At 34.3% G+C, this 22599-nt stretch overlaps 1 protein-coding gene across 3 annotated transcripts in view; it reads right to left on the reverse strand.

Annotated features, from left to right (window-relative positions):
* Nucleotides 1-1949: 1949 nt before the first annotated feature.
* Nucleotides 1950-22599, reverse strand: part of LOC108977975 (uridine phosphorylase 1) — a 34081-nt gene continuing 13431 nt past the window's right edge. The window contains exons 1-6 of one of the 3 annotated variants that reach the window (XM_018947989.1): nt 17446-17778; nt 9962-10085; nt 4474-4821; nt 4266-4404; nt 3997-4190; nt 1950-2595 (exon numbers count right to left, since the gene is read on the reverse strand). In XM_018947989.1, the coding sequence (XP_018803534.1) occupies nt 2419-2595; nt 3997-4190; nt 4266-4404; nt 4474-4821; nt 9962-10085; nt 17446-17516 (1053 nt within the window). In that variant the 5' untranslated portion in view covers nt 17517-17778 and the 3' untranslated portion in view covers nt 1950-2418. Of the gene's footprint in view, nt 2596-3996; nt 4191-4265; nt 4405-4473; nt 4822-9961; nt 10086-17409; nt 17779-22599 lie in introns of those variants that run through there. The other 2 variants (XM_018947988.1, XM_018947987.1) reach the window with 2 other exon arrangements.

Raw genomic sequence — 22599 nt, forward strand, 5'->3', positions numbered from 1 at the left:
AATAATAATAAATAAATGAAAATAATATCGAGCTCTCATAGGTTTGAGCTAGCGGCAAAAGAATACTCGCTAAAATAACAAATTCCATTTAGAACAATAACAAAAATCGACATCTTTCTTTCGATTCCTGAAAGATTTCTGCAACTTAAGCGACCTAGCTCACCGCCTCGACCATAATAACTCAAGGAACCTTTATTTGGGAGAGTCCAAAAAAAATAACATATAAGTCAATTAGAATTGCAAGGGACTTGCCATTAAGATGGAAGAGTCACTCTCAAGTAGGGAATTCTATTTAGCATTTTATTACTCTTCTTACATAAAAATTATGTACGAAGAGCGCAGTGCTAAACAACGTCACCAGTGTTGTGATGAATCGAACACGTTGGTAGTAACGTGAATAGATAAATCATGGGACAATTTTAAGCAAGTGCAGCTAATATAATCACTTGCCAACATCTGAGACTGAGAGACTGTTGTTAAACATTTACAGATAAAATTTTAACCGAGTTGAACATTCTTTTGTCACTCGCTTACAAAAATACAGACTTAATACAACTATATAAGTATAGATCAGTATATTATTTTTATTGTTTAAATTATTATGTGAGGCACATAAATATACGCTGCAACATATCTGAGGTACATACACAGGGTGACTGCCTAAAAAGATGATTTTTAGGATTTTCTTGAACGAAACCTGAAAAACGTTTTAAAAAATTGAGTTCCACCCAAAATTTGGGTCATTTTTGACACGCCAAAATTTGATTTTTGATCAGATGAAAAAACTACTGCAGAAGTATGTTTATAAGATAGTAATCGGTAATCGATTTGTCTTCGAGTAATCACTGCAGCAAATTTGAAAAATACTGATCCGAAAAAAACGCGCTTTAAGAGCTTATATGCATGTTTGAAAAGTCGTTCATAGTGGAAGTACAAGGACAAACTTTAAACGCTTTTTTCTTAAAATGGTTTTTCAAAGTCGGTGACAAGCATTACTCGAAAACGGCTAAACAGATTAGTCTCAAATATTAACACGAGCTTGTTAAAGATATGTTTTTAGTAATTAGTCGAAGATTGTTTTCACCGATAAATATTTTATTATAAACAATTTAAGGCCGAAATTTTGGTCAAAAATCTATTGTTTTTTTAGAAACCGTCATTTCGTCAAAAACGTTTATGTTGCTTGTTCCTACGACTAACTACTAGAGCTTAACATTACTTTAACGTAATTTGTTCGTTTTTTTAATTTCAGACGATTCCGTTCAGAGATATAGTGTCACTGCAAAACGTCGTTTTTGAGAGGAGCTCCCGGAGCTCAGCTGTAGTTGCTTTCCAAATAAATATTTTTACTAATGCTAAGTCTTAAAAAGCAGTTAAAAGATAAAATGTTTTGATCAATAAAATTAAAAAAACTCTCCGAAAATTCAAATCTGGAAAATTAGCTTTTTTCGGCTAACTGCATTTAAGCTGACTGATTAAGCTGGTTTAATTGGGTGGTTACATTTCAAAAGGCTGTAACTCAAGAACTATTGAAGAAATCTATTTATGTTTATAATATGTTATTTTTAAAGTTATATATAATCTGTCGAAATATGAAAAAAGATAATTTTTTTCAAATTTCGAACCCGGTGTGCTCCTTAAATACATTACAGGTGCTACGACTACTAAACGATATAGATATTTTAATCGTAAATCCACGTAGTACAGAAATTAAGCATTTATTACTTTCGTAACGGTATTTATGTGTCTCATTTGCTTCATGAATGCAAATTCTTCGTTGCTCGCTTTTTCTTAGAAATTTTATTTATTTGCTTAAAAACTCGAAAACTTAAAAAATAATTATGTAATTAAATAATTTAAAAACTTAAATAGGCATAACTACAAAAGTAAAATTAAATTTTYCTTCCACAACAACGCGTGTACTCGTATTAAACAAACCGCTATACATATATATAAATACCGATGTCTTAAACGTTTCAGCAAATTGATTTTTCTACAATAAATTGCTGTGTTTCATTGTATGTTATATTCTTAAAAAAAATGCATGTGCAACACTGGCTAACAATTAGTTTTTGGTCTTTTAACGCTTCGTTTTCTTTTTTCTCTTTTTGTTTTTTGGAATGTTGCGTATGGAGTGTCTTTTAACATTTTTGTTTTTGTTATTATTAAATTTACTTGTTAACATATTTATAAATACATCTATATGCAATTAATTGTATTTTSTTTCAATCTTAATATTGTGTATGTTTATATGTGGGTATGTATGGTATATATGTAGTATCTAATGCGTGCGTTGCGTTGAACCACTCATTGTGACTGGCAAGTTAACTGGCAACAAATGATCTTCATCAATATATGTAGTATGTAGGTATGTAAGTATTTATATTCGTTCATGTAGCTATAAAACATTTCCTGGGCTTATTCATGCGCCTGCGACTCTTGTTGCACCAGCTTGAAGCGTCGTGGTGACTTTATTGAGCCTCGGGAGAGTGACTTMAGTTGGCCTTTCTGCGCCAACGTTTTGCATATGTAACGCGAAATGAGCGTTTGMGGCCGATTCTGCCATTCGTGCATTACCTCTTTGGGTGCGTTTACCTGAAAATAAATTAATTTATTAGAATTTAGTTCATTATAGCTGGAACAGCGTATCTACAGTTCGACACGAAAATTGCAACACTYAGCAATACACAACGTCGGGTGTTTTTACATGGGTACCTGCCCTGTTGCAGCCTATTCAAAGAGTACTCAAGAACACAGCGGATAAAAAGCATTGCCGTGATCAGAGCGGCAAACAATGCAAGCATTATTTGGTATCAATTTGGAGGGAATGAACAGATATTCCACTTCGGTTTGGTTCGAGGACTTTCTAAAAACGCTACCATACTCTTTGTTGAACTGATGCAGCATCAGTATTTTGGTACAAGAATTTAGTCTCCAATCAGACCTCTTARCCAGACCTGCTTCCAGTTTGGGTCTCATTCCTGATTTTTAACCCAGAATGAAACGTCAGATAATTATCAGCGTGACGAGCTGAGTCTATTTAGCTATGGCCGTCTGTCTGTATATACGCCAACTACTTCCGCAGTTATTAATGGATTATAAAGTTTTGATCCTGACGTGATATTCATCAAGTGCCAAATATTGGAAAAGGCTTGTGAAAAGGTGATCGACATACACCTCTACGATTTCAAAGCTGGTTTTGACATAGCACGAAAAGGAGCTGCCACTATGTCTGAATTTGGTAGACCCGCAAAACTAATACGACTGTGTAAACTGACGTTAAACAAAAGCTCTATCAGGATCGAGAAGGACTTCTCCGTGTAGTTCGATACCAAACGAGGTTTCGGACAAGGCGACTCCCTATCGTGGGATCTACTGCTGGAGAGAATAATAATAACGAAATATCTCCTGTCATCAAGCAAACAGTCCTCGTACTCTTGACATGTCTTACACGTCACTGTTGACAGTTTACATTTCGAAGTCGTAGATAATTTCGTCTATCTTGGAACCAGTATTAGCACCAACAACAATGTCAGACTCGAGACTCTTGCCAACAGGTGCTACTTCGGACTGATTAGGCAACTGAGAAGGAAAATCCTCTCTCGACGAACAAAAACCAAACTCWATAAGTCACTCATTATTCCTCTCTGCACCATAGGCATGGATGATGACAATATCTGATTTGTCGACATTACGAGTTTTCGAGAGAAAGACTCTGCTGAAGATTTATGGTTCTTTGCGAATTTGCAACGGCGAATACYGCATTCGAAGGAACGATGAGCTGTACGACTTATATTAAGAGACAGCGKCTACGCTACTAGGTCCACTCCATTGGAGAGATCAGGTGGAGAAGGACCTAGATTCAATTGGTATCTCAAATAGGCGCCAAATTGCGAATTAAGCAAACGACTGGTGGCTATAACCGCGTAAGCGTTGACGACGCCGGTAAAGAAGAAAAAGAAGTTTTGATCCATATGTAATTTCTGTGAAACTCACTTGATCACCATTTAGACGATTTAATAGCGCAACGCATACGACTGCCGCCTTAATGCCAGCATGATATGTAAGTGCAGCGAATATGGTGCTCTCCATTTCGATGTTGACCACACCTTTGCTGCTCAACATCTCCAAATACTCCATTTTATCGGTTTCGGTGAATTCGCAGAATGCGCCATCCAAACGACCTTGACCTACAAAATGATAAAAAAATAAAATAAAATAATAATTCCGATTCATTAGTAATATCAATCAATAATTCTCCATACCTTCATAGAAGTCATTTGTACAGAGAGTTTTGCCGATAATCGTGTCATAAGGATCATCCTCACTGGCAAGCGCTTTCAGCTCACGTGCCAGTTTCTTATCTAATTTGGCAGGTCTCAAAACAGTTTTGCCCAAAATTGTCTAGAAACAAGTAAATTTTTTTTAAGCACGTCGTTATTTCAAGTAATTTTCAAGGGAATTTTTACTTACAAATTCGTGCGCATTCCGCATATGGCTATCGAGCGCTTCTTCGGTGATGATAACAGTACCCCCCTCAACTCCAACACCACCACAAGTGCCAATACGTATAAATATGGGGTCTTGACACTTGGCGTGATACATGAGTTTGATCAATTCGTGCAACAATATGCTGACAGAGGGTGTTCCCATGCCGTGACTAACACAAAGCACTGGACCTACTTTGTACATTGAGTAGCGATATGAATAGGCGCTGATGTCTTCCAATTTTGTACCGGCGGGTAATTTATAACCAATTTCACCCATAATGAAATGTGCAAAGTTTTCCATACGCTTTGGTGTTCCGCCCATGCAAACAAACTGAAAGTAAAATATAAGACAATTTTTAATTTTAATATTTAAATGAAAACTAATTTTGAGCATAATTGAATAATGCGGGTTTTATGAATTGTAATGCCTTGCTTATTCATGTGATTTCTCCAGAGAAGTTGAAAATWTTTTAGTCACCGAAGTTCGGCACTCTATCATAAAGTTAAGGGAGAAACCCTGTTTCCAATGGCAAAATCGATACTGAAGCAATAACTATCAACCTGATAATATATTTTCTGATGATTATGTTAGCGTAATTTGACTTTTTTCCTTCTTTCTACACTATGATACTCGCGGGTCGATTGACAGGGAGCCAAAAAAATGGAAAAATCACGTATACGAGAAATCTTCTACAGATCATTTCGAACAACTTTGCTAAAAAGACTATGGGTCTAAAATCGGTTTCGAGCCAGCGATTCTTAAAGTGAAGTTTTTTCTAGATACAATTTTTCGTAAGTTTTTGAGATATCCGAAGGAAATTTAATACTTAACTAGATAGATTTTAATATTCTATTGATCATATATCGGAATCAACCAGATTGGACAACTATGTCACATATCTGCAACACAAAGATTTTTCAGACTATTTTAACTTTCCCATAAAAATCGCTGACTTGGAATCGATGTTAGACCCATAGTCTCTTGGGAAAAATTGTTGAGAATGATTCGTAGCATATTTCCCACATACGCAATTTTATAGAAATAATTCGTCCCTCTCTAACTCACTATATCACTTTTCTTCATCTTGACAAACTGRCGAAGTAGTACAAAATTCCGTCAGTTAACGACCCGAATGAAGTTTGTACCAATACTTTATACTCTAAATACGATCTAAATAACAGAGCTGAAGGAAATCTTAGATCCCCATCTAGCTGAACTCAGCGAGAGCGTAAGAGAAAKGTTGTTGATTAGAAGGCAGTCGCTGGTAGTATCCTTTTTTCTTTGAAACGCGAATGAAAAATATACTAGTAGACCACCAAATTGATAATATAACATTGTAAAACAGAAATTTTGCGAATAATGTCTACTGTTATAATATTACCCAAATTATGTACGCCGGCGAGCCATGTCCAAAGAGAATTAAAATGTATTTAATGGAACACTTGAATAATCCAATTTTATACATATCATTCATTAGAAGCTGGCTTACAATCATGTTCTTGATATCAGTAAATCTTTCCAATTTCTTCAGTTTTCTAAAACTTTCTGGAGGACGGAGCCATGTGTAGAAGTTCACACAAGTGAGGAAAGTTCTCTGAGCGCCAATCACTTCGAAGTGGCCAGAAAGGATTCTTTTCAGAACAGCCTCGGCTGATCGTGTTAAATGTTACGATTTAGTAGCATGCACCTGGAATATCCAATCGCTTAATTGCGCAGGTTTCTCTGCCCATCTGCTTGATGTCCTCGTAAGAGTTTTCGTCGATTTTAGAGCCACCATCGATAGCACGAAAATAAATTGTCTCTAATCTGCTAGGTCTGAACTTGGATACCAAAAGAGGTTTCAGATAAAGAATGGAACGTTGGGCAGTACGAGATATACGGCGACATTGACATAGACCAGCGAATTACGCCGTAGCCACTGTCTTACGCTGGCTAGGTAATGTCGTACGAAAGGATAAAAATACTTTAGCTTTGAGAGCTGTATCCTCGGGCGAAGCAGAGGAAGATCTCCACTCCGTTGGAAAGACTAGCTGRAGAAGGACCTGGCTACCTCTTTGATTTCAAATTGGCGCCAAATAGTGAAAAGGAARAACGACTGGCGTTCTGTTATAAACTCCGCTATAACCGCATAAGTGTTATCTACGCCAATAAAGATGAATAAGAATGATTATGTGGTACTCAAACCAAAATCTATAGCACACAAAATCTCTAGTTAAAGCCATTCATATAACGACCCGTCACTCTCTTATAATACAACCCTGTCAGAATAAGTCGTTTCATGAAGAATCTTTAATTCTATATAAAATATGATTCTTAACTACAACTCGTTTTTGGGCCGTACCCTTAGACGATCGGTAATTTTTACAACAACTAATATCTACTCTTGTTTACTGCCTAATACACTAGCTCAAGTCCTTAAAATTTGCTTTGACTGTACTAGCAATTGAAGGACTGGAAAAAAAAWTTTTTTTTGAATAGCTTATCTGACCTCAATTTACTACTGACAAAAAAAAATAAAATTGCTGTCCAACAATATAAATATTTTTAAATAGCTATGTCATTACTTCAACAAAATAAGAGCAAATAATATTTTTCGCAATCCGAATCTAATGTACAGAGTGTTCAATTTAGCGGGAGTGAGCTGTATTGTCATGCATGTTTATTAAATTCATTATATATTGAAGCATAAGTTTAGGCGCCAAAATGCCATATTCGCTCTTCTGATTGCACAATTTCCAACCGATTACTCACATCAGCTATTTGCTTTGATTCGTTTGGGTAATGAGTTGTTGGTACACACACACAAACTTTAGATTTGCATTTAGCAACCCATTTGTACACAACAGCAGAATTTGAAACATGTTCTTGCTCGAAGTAGCCGAACAATTTTTACATATWTGAGCCCAGTGTGAAAGTGGTCAAGTTGAAGGTGAGGCAGTACAGCGAAATGTTATGAACTTTAATAAAATAAAAATATATACAAGTATTCAAATGTTATGGCTTATGGTGTTATTTATTAATGAAGCTTGTTGGTAAATTTTGCATTTCTRGAAAAAATATATTTTTGGAAGCTTGACTTTGCTAATGTTTGTATGCAATGCCATCTATTGTACATATTTAATACAAATATCTCTTATTATAGTATATATGTGAGTGCAATATATTTTTTTCTAGTGGCGTATTTGTTCATCTTTGGCATTTAATACCAAAATAGACGTATCTACATATGTATATACACATATCAGCGGCAATCATTTTAATTTATGCATAGATTGTGAAACAGTTATTTATTATACAAGTAAATATGTTAATCCTCAATTGTACGCCAAGATGAACATAAGTATACATGTGTGTATGTAAGTGAATATTAGCGCCGAGATTAGCGGCWTTTAATTTAAATGATAGCTTATCACATTAATTACGTTTTAGTTTAATAACAGGCGAATTAATTATTTCAAACATTAGTTGAATCGATTTCAAGTAAAATTCACAGAATTTACATGGCACCTCAAAGGTCCGGTAGAATAACAGAGAGCAGCATTTTCAAGTTCATTTAAGATTGCTACATATTCACATATTTATTTACTATTATTATACTTTCATATTTATATAAATATATRTTCATAGTGTAGCAAATTTATGGAACAACATTGTGCAATAGTTTCAATGTTAATTATGGTGGTTCAAAAACCATGACCTGCTCAACAAGCTTCTAGGAAAATGTATTACCTTACTTTCAGTTTATTTGCAAACAAGAAATGCTGCTTTTTTTGTAACAAAAATACTGTTATATAACTGTAAATATGCGACTTAAATTTTATTAAGAAATCGGATATGTTGACCGATATAAGCTATAGAAACGGTAGGGTATCTAAACGGAAAACAAACACTATTTGAACTTTTTCCTCGAAATATTTATTTACTTCTCAATGAGCTAATGCAAAGTCAAATAAGTTGTTTGGATTACAAATCGTGTTAAATAGAAAGTGGTCGTGATCGGTGATCGTACGATTTCAAATTGAACTAAACAAATGCAAGCCAAGGATTATCAAGTGTTTGTACACGATGATCGTGCGACCGGTTATCACATATAGAACAGTGTCTAGGCCTCGAAAGCGTCGCAGACTTTGGCAGGACTTCGAAAGCTGCAACGATTTACCTGTATCTGTGTGTCGGTTTCCATGCACACACGTTCAACGTTGGCACTTGAATTATGCAGGATCTCATACCGCTTCACCTAGTAATCGGTCAAGTAGTCAAACATACACTGCTTCAAATGACAGCAGAAGAGTTTGGCGGACTTATGGTAATCGCTTCCCAGCATATGAAGGTCTTAAGTGGCGAAATACCACTGACTCTTCTCCCAGGGGACAACATTATCAAAAGTGTATATTTTATAAAGAAGTTCAATGTTACCCTTAGCAGGAAGGCTGAATGTTACGACACCGACGGCTCGAAAACGTCGAAAGGAACTAGTGCAGGAATAGTAGGACCACGCMCAAAACTCTCCATACCTATGGGAAGTTATTAATTAAGTGATAAGCTTTCATTAAATAGAAATAAACTCTCTCAGCGACAGTCAAGCGGCACCAAAAGCGATCTCAGCGTACGAGTTCAAATCGCTATTGTGGCAGGAGTTCACCTTATCTGRGTACCTGATCACAAATATATAGTCGGAGATGCTCCGCAGCTTCCATCAACATGGCAGGACCCGATCCTTTCATTGCGGATGGTCCCCATACGGTAAAGGAGCTACTACGCAAGGCTATTGGCATCAATTCCAAAAGAAACGATGCCAAGTTAAGATGAAGAGCAGCCTTAAGAGATTTAAGAGCTGCCGTGGGGGCGATTCTGCTTCGCTTCAGGCCCCGGGTCAAAATATCACACGTGTCATTCGGCAGTTAACAGTCAAACGAGTAATCGAAAATTGGATTCAACTGATGGATCACCTGAGACGTAGCCGCGGAACATTTGAAACTGATAAGCTTCAAAATGTAAATGTCARAGAATGTTCTTTTGAATGATAGTAAACCTTCCACGCTAAATTTGAAGTTTCTGTGTTTTTTCTTKAAAAAAGTTGGTATCCTCTAAATGGATTACCCTTTAGGACTCTTGTTTTATGCATAAACAACTAGAAAACTATTTTGTTGGAACGATAATATTTATCAGATTAAAAAAAAGTTGCGATTAGAACATATATTTTGTATATATAAAATAGTTTGATAGAATTAATGAAATATAGAATAGTATGCAGTTATACCATTATCATAAGAAGCCCAAAAAATCTYTTGTATTGAACTCTATTTCGTAAATGTGGTGCTGCTTTAATGTATAAATGCTAAATAAAAGTATAAGAAATGTCAATTGATAAGGCTCCCAATAAAGCCCATTATAAATTTAAGTTTTATATGTCAGCAAGAGTATTATTATTAAAGTTATTWTTTTTTTTTATAACAATCTCTTTACTTACTTTAACATCACCGAACATTTCGTGCAAATCATGACTTTCACTGCCCAAAGCAAGATGGTAGAGAATATCTTGATCCATCAGTTCAATGTTCGAATTACGCAGCTTTACTGTGCCATCGGAATATCTAAGCGAATAAAAGAATAAAAAATAGTTAATAAAATTTTGAAACTATTTTCTCCTTAWATTTATGTTAGTAGGAATCCAAGCCACATTAAAATGTTAATATTTTTTAATACTTGTAATCAAGCTTATTTAGAACACTCAAAGCAATTAAGTGTATATTTAGAACAATATTAAATRGTATATCTAGAAAAGGGTTTACATAAAAAGATAACAGTGCATCAATTTAACTAAAAGCAAAAAAAGAATTAATATTATAAAACAATTTACATTACGTACTAAATATTAAACTAATTTGATTTCAGAGGGTMCGAGAACCTTTCTATACGGCTAACTTGTGTCCCACAGCTTGTCAAAACTAACTTTTTGAAACTACTATTGAGAGATCATAAAACATTATAAAACATACCACGAAAAAGGACTACTTATTTTACTAAGTATGACAGTATATAAAATGCGTTTTTGTGAAATTGAAAAAAAAAATCTATTGCATAAATTCTCTACATTTTTTTGTTTAATAAAATAACATTACTTTAATATTTAAAGGAACAGTTATTTTATAAAACAAATCGTTCAACAAAAGATCAGTTATACAGAAGCGATTCTTACCTTCTTCATGGAAGAAACCCATAAATAAATATCTCTAGAAGATATTGTTTGCACAACAGTGTCCAAAAAATTGACAAAGTGATAACTTTTTTAAAAAAAATTGGCCAGCACTAAAAAATTAGCTAGTTTTCGGCGTGCCAAAACAATTTAAAGATAAATTGATTGAACTTAGTGCCTGAACATYACAAGCCTGTARCTCAAAAATTATTTGAAATACTCATTTGAAATTTTAGTATGAAATTGTTAAAGGTGCATACTATCGAAATGTGCAAAAAATAAGAAATAAATTGTTTTCAAAAATTTACGTTAGGGAGAGATTTTAGAATCGTTAATCACTTAAACCTTTAATATCCTGGTTAAGCAAAAAATAAATACCAAGATTATAATGAATTGAAGTATGAATACGTTATTATTTCTATAAAAAGGTTTTTAAAGTAGGTGTTGCTAAATTTTAGAAAATAGTAGCAAATAATGTCCAAAAATGTGTTCGAATATTTAATGGATTCATATTAATGATAATAATTACGCAAACGACTATGAACCGGATACGCACTATTTGTATATTCGGATTTTTCTTCCTYCCAGCGGATATCTTTTTTTTTATCGGAAATCTCCGATATGGATAACCGGTTTTAAATTTTCAGTACAACCCATATAGATAACATATTATTTCAATACATAGAAAGTTTTGGATCTGAGGTATACATAACACGTTTTCCAGTCTTCGAATACTTTTCATAAATRCATTTTGGGATGGTCTTCAGCMCCTTCAGCGAATTTTGTTTTATCTCGGATCGACTGAAAACGAGTYCTACGGAGAGTTAATTTGACTTTGGGGAAAAAGAAAATCACGTGGAGTCATTGGGCTTTTGGCTTTAAATTCGGACACAATCGTGGCTCGATGCGATGGTGCATTATTATCGCGTAAAATCCATGACTTGTTCTTCCACAATTTCGATGCTTTTCGACGAATGGTCTCACGCAAACGCCTCAATACGACCAAATAGAACTCCTTATTGACCGTCCGCCCCACCGGTATAAATTYATGATGCACCAAACAACAAAACTCGAAAAAAAAACAAAGAGTCATCACCTTGATTTTTGAGCGCCTTTGGCGGTTTTGCTTTTSCTTTCGACTGTTTTTTCACTCTCCAATCCGATGATTGTTTATTTGTTTCATACCCAAAATATCCACTAAAATCATTCGAACGGACTCGCCAGAGATGTCGAGGTCTCATGCCATCTCTCTAACACTTGCTTGACTATTTTTAAGCACCATGTCTTTCACTTTTTTTTGAATATGTTTAACAGTGCTTAACAGATGTCGAATGACCTCCCGAACGAGGCATGTCTTCAACGATCTCTCGAACATCTTTGAACTGAATCTACGTAAGCCTTTTCCAACATTCGCAACGATTCCACACATTAAATTTGGTTAGAAATACAAAATTTTATACAAATTCATTGTTCGATATTTTTATCCATTGTCATAATCGAAACGCACTACTGGTGTATCGACTTAAGCAGCTGCTATAAACAAACTTAAACGAGCAWTCGCGCTAGTATTTGGCATAGTAATTAAGTACAATCTAGCCAACTTAGCAAAATATTAAAAACAAATTATTGAAATATCATTTACCCGGGGAATTCAGCTACAATTTCCGGATGCTGTTTTGCCACAATATATGTTATTAGTCATCTCAGATCTCATTTGTGTATTACAGGAATCTTTACTTAACTAAGTACGTAGTTGTTACGCAATTCTCATTTAATATTTATTTGCGGGTACGAATAAACTATAGTTTTATAATAACATTTATATATTTATTTGTAGAGTTCTAACTAACAAAACTTATTGTAAAATTATTGTGAAACAGTTGTTCACTYAAAACGAAAATATTTTTGCAAATATGGAGCGTGAAATCAAACAAAAAACAGCTGATAAGACATACTGTATGGTATATATGTATATATAAATAAAAATATGTAAATACACTATACTCTATAAAGAAATTTTTATTGCTTGAGCAACAGTTCCGTTATATTTCATAAACTTGWCATTGATAACACTGTGGAACATTTTTGGGATTATTGTCGGGGGGGGTGAGAAATTCCAAGTCAGGGTGATGGTACTAGGTCAGTATAGTAAAACTCTCAAATCGTTTGCGTTCGTATGTGTCAGCTTTTTATGACCTTTTAAATTTTTTCCTTATCGCTTAGTTGTTACATTTTGGCAAAAAAAAAAAAGCAAAAAACCATTTCCGAGAATGCTCTTAACATCCTTGCGACAGAAATATCGTAGTTGTTAGAACGATGCTTTCCCAACAAGCCTTCTAATACTTCTTTGATTGCCTGCCATGCATTCAATTCAGCGTCAATCAAAATATTGTTGAATGCTCCACTTTTAATCAGTTTTCGTATATCTGGACTATTTAGTACGCCTGATTGGAAAAAATTTGTTTTGTCAAGATGGAAAACCATGGGAAATAAGGAAAAAATTTAAAAGGTCATAAAAAAAAACTGACACATACGAACGCCAAACCTAGTACCATCACCCATCTCACTCCCCAGACTAGCTGTTGTACTGTGTAATGTGTAGTATTTCAAAACACTCATTTCAAACTCATTCATAATCGGCAGCAAACACCAGCAATGTCATTGAAGCACCAAAATTCATGACATAGGAAAATTTCCAAAAGCAGCGACGTATGCTTGAGGCAATAAACAATTCAAAATTGATAAAAACGAAAGTGTAAACGGAAATRCTAGAAATTCTACAAACTACTGCCAAATTTGTACGTACATAGATAGACTTATATGCACATTAGGGTGGTAAAAAAAAAAAAGTAATGAAAACCTGAAATCTCTTAATTGTTACGCTCTCACTGTTTCACATACGGGCTATAAATTAATACTAGAACTTGAACACCAAGTCAAAAAACGCACTTGTTAACATTTTCAGTAATACTGTAGGTATTTTTAGATATCAAATCATATTAATCATGCTTTTAAAAACTACTCGCGCTCCTAACTGTTAATGTTAATTTTAATAGTTGCCCTTGGCCTTTCAATTACTTATCAGCTAATTAGGGCGACACACCCCCCTTGGCGAATATGTTCGACTAAAAGATAAGAAAACTTTCATTTTTTTTTTTTGTTTATAATGGCAACGCGATAAAGAAACCTATACATATAGATATGTACTAGAAACGTGGAATGATGACGCGGGGCAGCAAACAGGTCACACATTCGATAACAGTAAACGTGTGATTTTTTATGTGCGTATGAATAAATGTCCGGAACGTCACAGTTTTTTCGATTTATGAAAATTAAGTACTTATGCMCATACATATGTAAATGATAATGGGTATTTAAATATTGATGTTAGCAAATGAAGCATGTAGAATCTTCAGGCATAACTCGGTGGATATTGGCGGTTTGACAAGCACCGACTGCATGACCCCCCATTTCAACTGGGAAATAAAGGTCAAAGTAAAAATAGACGCAAAAGGATGTTAGCTGCGCGCAACAATCTAAAAATTTAGGCAGTAACCTCGTATCGCATATCGGCTAGAAGTGTCTTGGGAAGTAGGGCAGCAGTGGAAAGTGTTGCCAGAAGCAAGCAACTTCACTTCTACTGGGTGCCAGGTCACAAAGGCATYGAATACAATGACATATTGGACGAACATTGAGAAACCTATGCATTCTCTGGACAGAGGCATAGTAAAAAAAATCAAAACTCGATGGAATGAATTACTTGGTGCAAAACTGCAAAAATCATGTGCAAAAAGGTAGCTCGGAAGTGCACAAAATTTCCATTGGCACTCGATAGAAGAGTCTATAGTAACATGATGGGAATACTAAATGGTCACTGTCTGGTGGCGACACCCACTCGCAGAATGGAACTGAGAGTTCGAGAAGACTGCACGAAATGTCTAGAGCAAGGCACCAGGGAAACAATGGAACATCTCCTGCGTTCCGCATTGGCAAAACTATGCTGTAAGCATCTGGGCAACCCACGGTATTATACATTGGAATACGTATGGGATGTTAGAGTCTGTTGAACTTCATGTCAAGCGCAGGCATCCTAGAGAATGACTACTGGTCATGGATTTATTAACTAAACTCCACCCTACCTACTGACCTACCAGACTAACCTAACATAACCTAACATAACCTAATAATTGTGCGATAGATAAGGTCACTGATCGATTTTGGTTTTTGCCGTATAGCATAAAGCATAGAAAAGATAAATARAGCCATAACACATGAAAATTCATATTAATAAAAAATTGAAATTATTGCTAACGTTTTGCATTCCAATAATCTGATGGAACTCGGTTGTTTATGCGTATTTCTCATTTATAAATTATTCAGAATTTTCAAMTGTATATCTTTTAAAGAGTGTTGACATAAGTAACGAACATTTAAGRAAACATTTGTTCTTAAATAAACTGATAAACCCTAATAATGAGGATCAGCGTCAATTCTACGAATTCCGAGTAACAAGATGCCGTGAAATTACTTTTTTCATAACAAATAAGCTACTGAAAAAACTAAAAAGGGGAATTAACGAAACTTATTTGCAAATATTACTCATTTTACAACARCAATCAATTATTTTCTTCAATAAGAAACTGTGAGTGACAATAATTATCAGAATGACCAACTAATTTCTGAATAATTATCCTCATAACTATAGCTTGCACTAAAGGATAAGTTTAGTTTGACAGTTAAACTTTCATTTTCGCGAAATACTCAGATATTTTTTTACTGCTCAACCAACAATTTGAAAAACTTACTGAGATATTATCTCAGAATCATATAAATGGTTCTACAAGTTTCAAAAATACATTCGTGATTAATATTGAGATTTATATTGCATTTTTCCTCACTAAGGCGGACTCCTCAGAAMAATTTCCTCGGAGATTATACCACTGTCAGAGAAAATAACCAACACCAAAGCTATACATATGTTATAGTGATCTGATTTAATAGACATTTCTTTAAGGAAAAATCTCAACTGTCAGACAGCAATGTACTCRGTATTTAATTACAACTTACAACTCAACTATCTTCAAAGTTTCGAAACTTAACAGAGGCTTAAAGTTTGGGAATGTTGTCACTGCATTTTCAGAGTGCATAAATTGTGAAAAAACATCTGTAAATTGTAATTAAATTTCCCGTGTAAATGATATTTCAAAAAAATGTATTCTACTCAGTTGGTAGGACTGACCTTTAATTTGGGTCAAATTTTGTATTTCCAACAAATTTCGGGTTCGGAATCAATGATTCAGTTTCATCAAAGTCTACGAGTGGTACAAAGCCTTCAAAGACGGTAGAGGGATCGCTGAAGATATGCCTCGTTCTGGACGACCTTAGACCTCTTCAGCTGATGAAAATATCTAAACAATAAATTGAAGGGTATGATGCTTGAAAATCGTCAGGCAAGTGTTAAAGAGATGWCAAAACAGCTCGACATCTCTCGAGTCCGTTTGAATGATTTTGAAGCATATTTTGGGTACTCTCGCTCGACTCGTCCAAATAAAGAGGATTTTTTTTTTCAAAAAGGGTGAATGAATACCATAGCGATGAACCACCGTATTCACCAGATTTGTCTCCGTGTGATTTGTTTTCGTTCCTCAAACTACAATTTCCGCTGGGGTCCCACGTTTTCTGACGAAGAGATAAAACAGAACTCAATGAAGGAGCTGAAAGCCATTCCAAAAAATTTTTATGAAAAGTTTTTCGAGGACTCTGGGGTATAACAGCTGGTGGGGAGTACTTTGAAGGCGACGAAATAAATATTGAYGACTAATTAAATATTTTCCCGGTACTTTTTTGTCACAATGTAAATACTACATATGTGGAAATAACGAATTTTTACATATCAAAGACCTCAGCAAGTTTGTTGCTGCTGCTGCCTTTGCTTCAGCTGCTGGTGCTGGATCTGCTGCCGAAAATAAGGAAGAAACCAAAATGGAGGAGTCGGAGTCCGAGGAAAATGACGACATGGGTTTCGGTTTCTTYGACTAAACAACTCAACACTAAAGTTGACATTAGCATTTGAAAATATATACATTAAGTGTGATTTAACTACAAAAAAGAATATTGGCAATTCAATAAAATACTGTCTAAAAGCAATTTAATTCAATTAGATTTGTTTTCATAATTAAAATAATCATATCATTCCATTAATCGAATTATCGTATGATTATTGATGGTTCATAATAGAATGTTATTCAGGATTATAAAATATTTAAAATAAAATAAAAAATAAATTTCTTGAATCAAATAATCATTTTAAAGTTTTTCTTTCGTAGAAATATGATAAAGTTTAGGCAAAGCGTATATTTCCACATAATTGACGTCATTTCAATAAATATTTTCAAGTTTATTATTTTTTGGAAGTTTTTGCTTTGCCGAGAAACATTAAAAAATGTTGATCTTTTCAGCTCCTCACTGCCGCTGGCAAGCATTTAAAGGCGAAATTAAGCACATAAACTTCAGCTATGTTTACTTAGTTGCGTGTTTAATACATAATAACATTAGTTAGCTTACATATCGGCACTTAACATTATTTTCTTTTTGAATACGTCGTCAATGTCAATTCGACCAGAACTGGTATAATTTTCGCAAAATAAAAACGGCCACCAATTAGCAGCATTTTTTATAATTATCGAATATACGCAAGCATCTACAAAATACATAATTGCTACCTGGTCCAAACACAAACACTAGCGTGAAATTCATACTCCTCCTCGTAGTCTTCATTGCAGCGCTTGCAATCCTCGCTATTTACAGCTATTAGACCAGTTGGTGGCATTTTTTTGTTTCAATATTTCACACTTGCTTTCAATTGCTTTTACAAAATTATTTTTYTTTTTACAAATTAAAATTGTTATGAATGTTTTGTTTTTTAGAAAATCACTTTTCAGGATATATTTTTAAACAACAGGACACTTTGTACAGAATATAAATTTCTGTAATATTTGCTYCAAATCAAATGTAGAGCACAAACTAGGTACACGATTACTGCCGAAAGCAACACAACAATATATGCGACTTAAACGCTTCAAACGCTCAAACTCGACTGATTAGTTTTCGCCGCGGCAAAACTTTTTTATTCAAACGTATATGTGTGCATTGTACATAGATCAACAATGCGGTGGGTCTACAAAAGAGTCAAAAAGAAATCAATCATGTGTTCGTTATATACATATGCTGACAATAAGAAGAGGTACATATTTGGTTCCACCGCATCACTACTGTGTTCGCCTCTCTGCAATATATGTGACCTGGTCTGCGAAAAGGGAGCTAACGTGCGAAAACTAGTTTTCTCGGAAACAGCTGTTAAAAAAAGAAGCATCTCATCTTCCATCCGAATCAACTAAAAAGTGAAAATTGATTTTTTGACACCTAAGCCCCCTTTCCGTAGACCAGGTCACATATATTATAAAAATCACCCTGGTTTTGTCACTACGCCTATCGCGCCGTATCCTGTATAAGAAGTCTATCAAAGGTTTTATCTGTCACATAATATTGGAATATCATTTAAGACAAAGACCATTCCACACAAGAGCAGGCCGTCGATGAAGCCGATTTTTCGTAATTAACCGATTTTTTTGTAAGCGAGTGCGAAACGAACATGACATTGTATAAAACTTTTGCAAAAGATGTTCAACAATACTGTCTGTTAATATATATCTGCATATACATATTTCAAAGTTAGAAAATCATACCAAATGAAAGAAGGTAATCTAAATGCTTTGCGATAAGCTGCAGAACTTCGTGTGAACTGGGTTTTGGTTGTTCGAATACGTAGTTTCTATAGTTTCTATGGATGCTTTCAAAGGTGTTTTTTTTTTTTTTTTTTTGTTAATTTTTTAATTAACCTTGTTGTGCAGATTTTCATTAGTTTGAATAGTCCAATTCTAATCTTATTGGAATCAATATAGAACTAGTTCTTCTCGAACGAATTATCGTTTTACCACTATCGGTTTTGATTGATTACCTTTGTTTGTATTTGTTCGCACAGCTCTATGGTTGAATAATCGCTATTACTTTGAGCCGGCAAACAGCTGTGTAGATTTTCTGTTCTATGTATATCCACATGAAAACAGCTGGATTGTTATTTAACTACTTTTAATTGGTCTTTTAGGGGTTGTATGAAAAAAAATACTCAAGCCAGAAGAAGTTCCATGAACAAGCTCTTATATGTAGTTCAGAACACGGTTGTACAATTATGCTTTTTAAGATAATTTTTTTTTCCTTTCGCATGGCTTTGTTGTAAACTCTACTATAATAATTATTTATGTACCTAAAATCCAAAAGGGGGGTTTGACCAACGTACACCGCAGAAAATCGTTATGTTCCGAGTATAAATACTTGTATACCATTTTTCTAAATGCTGAAAAACCTCGTAACGTTTCTTTAATGGTGACAGTTTTAAATATATTATTTTCGAAAAAAAMTTCGRAATTTTTCGAAACMAGTRTTTTAAGTTATGCCGATATTGCTGAAAATATAACTSCAGCTGTTCATAAATGTAAAATTACTTTGGTGCTAGAAAAATAAACTTATGGATCAATCAGCTTGTAGTTGCCGAACGCCGCATCATTAGCCGCCTTCGATTCGTTACTTCTCCACTCGATATGCTTSAACTCCGCTGTTTGTCAAAAGCTCGACTAACGGTATATACATACATATATGGTACATATATAACGGACTAGACTCTCAGTTTTTGATATAAAGAGCTGTAATTTCGCTCAYGTTTTTTCTCTCTAAGAAGCTGCTAATTTGTCAAAATCGCCGATATCGGTTTGGTTAGATAACATTTCTGTTTGACGAGATATCTTTACGAAATTTGGAATGAATTATTTCTCAAGGCTACACAATAATTTCCAAAGTAATTGTTCAGGTTGGATACTATAGCAGATATTTTCACGGAATTGGGCTTGGACCCAAGGAAACGGTCCAAAGAWACTATTCAGATCGGATTACTAAGCTATGCAAACTGATCAATCAAAATCCAGTCAGATTTGGCGAGATATCTTCACGGAATTTGGCTTGGSTTATTATCCAAGGCAATGRTTYCCAAAGAAATTGTTCAGATCGGACTACTGTAGTAAAAAGCATCACAATCTGGCCGATCGAAGTCAAGTTCAAGATATTTTTATTAYCTTTTTCTCGTTTTTTTTWWTWAMMWKSCSGKYYKKTTYSRMCMAWTYMRSSRWTTTWYYSSMAWTYYYSRMSRMMRGSSYTYCSGRRSSKKGSSSMWYYTYSRMCMMCYYYWMMMCMRRAMSRAAAMSKTKRAWYMAYMWTWARSMWYMMMAWYYKGSCMRWYSRARKYMARKTYMARWWWWTTTTWWTWWYYTTTTCTCGTTTTTTTATTAACTTATTTTCAGTGTATTTTTTTAAGATGTACATATGTTTGTATATGCTTGCATATTTTTCTGCGCAAATTATATAATTAATATTTATTCTGAAATTATTAGCCACCAACTGGTTTTATTTCGGCATTCCACAAGAAAACCGGTTAACTTGCATTATAGAATTTATTATTTTGTCTAAAAGGAGGCCGAATAGACATGTATAGTATATATATATGCAGTAGTATACAGTTACATACATAAGCACTTATGTATATGCTCAATACTTTATCTCTTTTCGCAATCAAGTCTCTTTGAGTCTGTCAATTTAACCGCTACTAGTTTTAGTCTTAATGTAGAGCATTTTCAAGTCTGAGAACTACACTCGGACAACACACACATGTAATAGGTAGAAGAAATGTTTTTTTTTTTGTTCTTTCCATTTTATTTAATTTTTTCAAAAATGTTAAAATGTSTTTAGTCACTRTATTAAAAAAAAACTGAAAGAWTTATTGAATACAGTTAAATCTGCCACAATGTATCACAACATTTTTACGATTCAAAGTACTGAACTTTGTGGCTATATTTGACAATAAGCCGTCATAAATTTGGTTGGGAAAGGCAGCACCTTTATGCCTAAGTTTGAGTGCGAGTAAAGTACCAAACAATATTTTTAACTAAGCTCTCTTTTTACCCTAATRATAATTTTTTATGCAATACTAAAGTAATTCTTTTTTTCGTTTTTACATTCGAAAATTAATTTCGTGTCTTTCTAATAACCTGTACAAAGGATTACTTTAGTCGAAAAATACGTTACAACAATTTATTAATATACATAAACTTAATAATATGTCATTAAAATATTAAGTTACAAAATCTTTCTTAGAAGGTATTACAGAYAAAAGCTAAACGTTATTTGGTTTCAAAAGTAGATAATCTCTCGCTCTCCGCTTGTTACGAGTATTACCAGGTAACACGAAACCTGTGAATATCAAACAGAGGGGCTCGACTTTGCAAACAACTCACATTTGCATGTACATTTGTATGTATGTATATACTTATATACACTATTTTTGAAAAAGTTTCTCAGATTGCTTTTGTTTGCTTATATACTTGTACTTATGTGTGAGTATATGTACTCATATATAAGCAAATATACTATATATACGCATGAAAAAAAAAACACACATACACACAAATGCTGATTTATGTATACCATAGATGTACATAATAATTTTTATTGCAATTGGCTTAAATATATACATATACCACATTATGCATGTCTTTTCGCTTTGATTCAAGTATACATATGTATACAAATATGTACATTATGTGTACGTGTGGGTGCTCATTCATAATTTTTACTGTTAACTGTTAAAATACATGAGTCAGCTCTTTCAACAAATTTGAAGAGTAGATAAAGTACCGAAGAAATATTGCTTCATTTATGTATCATATTTGTACTTTTTCTTTACTAGCTTAGAAACCGCTTACGCGATTATAGCGAAGTTAACAACAGCGCGCCAGTGGTTTCTTCTTTTCGCAACATGGTGCCAATTGGAGATTCTAAGCGAAACCAGGTCTCCACCTAGTCTTTCTAACGGAGTGTAGGTCTTCCTCTTCCTCTGCTTTTGGTGCTGGAGTGTTTTCATCCATTCGGACGACATGACCTAGCCAGCGTAATCGCTGTCTTTTAATTCGCTAAACTATGTCAATGTCGTCATATGTATAGCTCAAACAGCTCATCGTTCCATCGACTGCGGTATTTGCCGTTGTCAATGCGTAAAGGTCCATAAATCTTCCGCAGAACCTTGCTCTTGAAAACTCGTAACGTCGACACATCAGATGTTCTCATCGTTCTTGGCTCTGCAGGGTGAAGTCATGCATAGAAGTTCATGCCACGATTCTTTTACATATTTCTCAAGCTGCTCACGACTTCTACTCTTAGATCCAGTATCCTCTGGGTAGCCAGAGAACATTCGTTTGAAGGCGAGCTTAAGTGAGAAGGGTTGTGCGCTGGGCCACGTGAAAAACGCCCGCAATGAAAAGGAAACAAAGCCTTGAACGAGAGACGACCGCCTTAAATATAACTTTGCGATCCTAAAATATTATTATTAAACGCTGTGCAGGTTATATTAAGTTTATCACAATGTTTGAAATGTTAGCAACCACATACAAGCTGTACGTTCCAAATTAAGTTCTTGTAAGAAAAGATTTTTTATTTGATGAGACAAATGGCATCGGCTTTTGTCCTGGGCAACGCTACAATCACCCAACATATTGTTTGCATTGTATGCCCGTAGCATATACACATGTAGCTGCCATACAAACTTACATATCAAAACCAAGACAAAGATATTTTTTTGCACTTTTATTCTAAAAAAATGCACTTGTGCATGTTGCAGCCGAAGTTAACGTTTTTTCTTGTCGTAAACTAAATTGTTCCTCAATGCAGATATTCATACATGTTAGCTGACATTATACATATATCAAATAAAAATTGTAAATCGACTTATGCTCTTTCACTTATGAATATAA

The sequence above is a fragment of the Bactrocera latifrons genome, unplaced genomic scaffold, assembly GCF_001853355.1.
Source record: "Bactrocera latifrons isolate USDA-ARS-PBARC rearing strain unplaced genomic scaffold, ASM185335v1 scaffold_981, whole genome shotgun sequence".
In the NCBI taxonomy this organism is placed as follows: Eukaryota; Metazoa; Arthropoda; class Insecta; order Diptera; family Tephritidae; genus Bactrocera; species Bactrocera latifrons.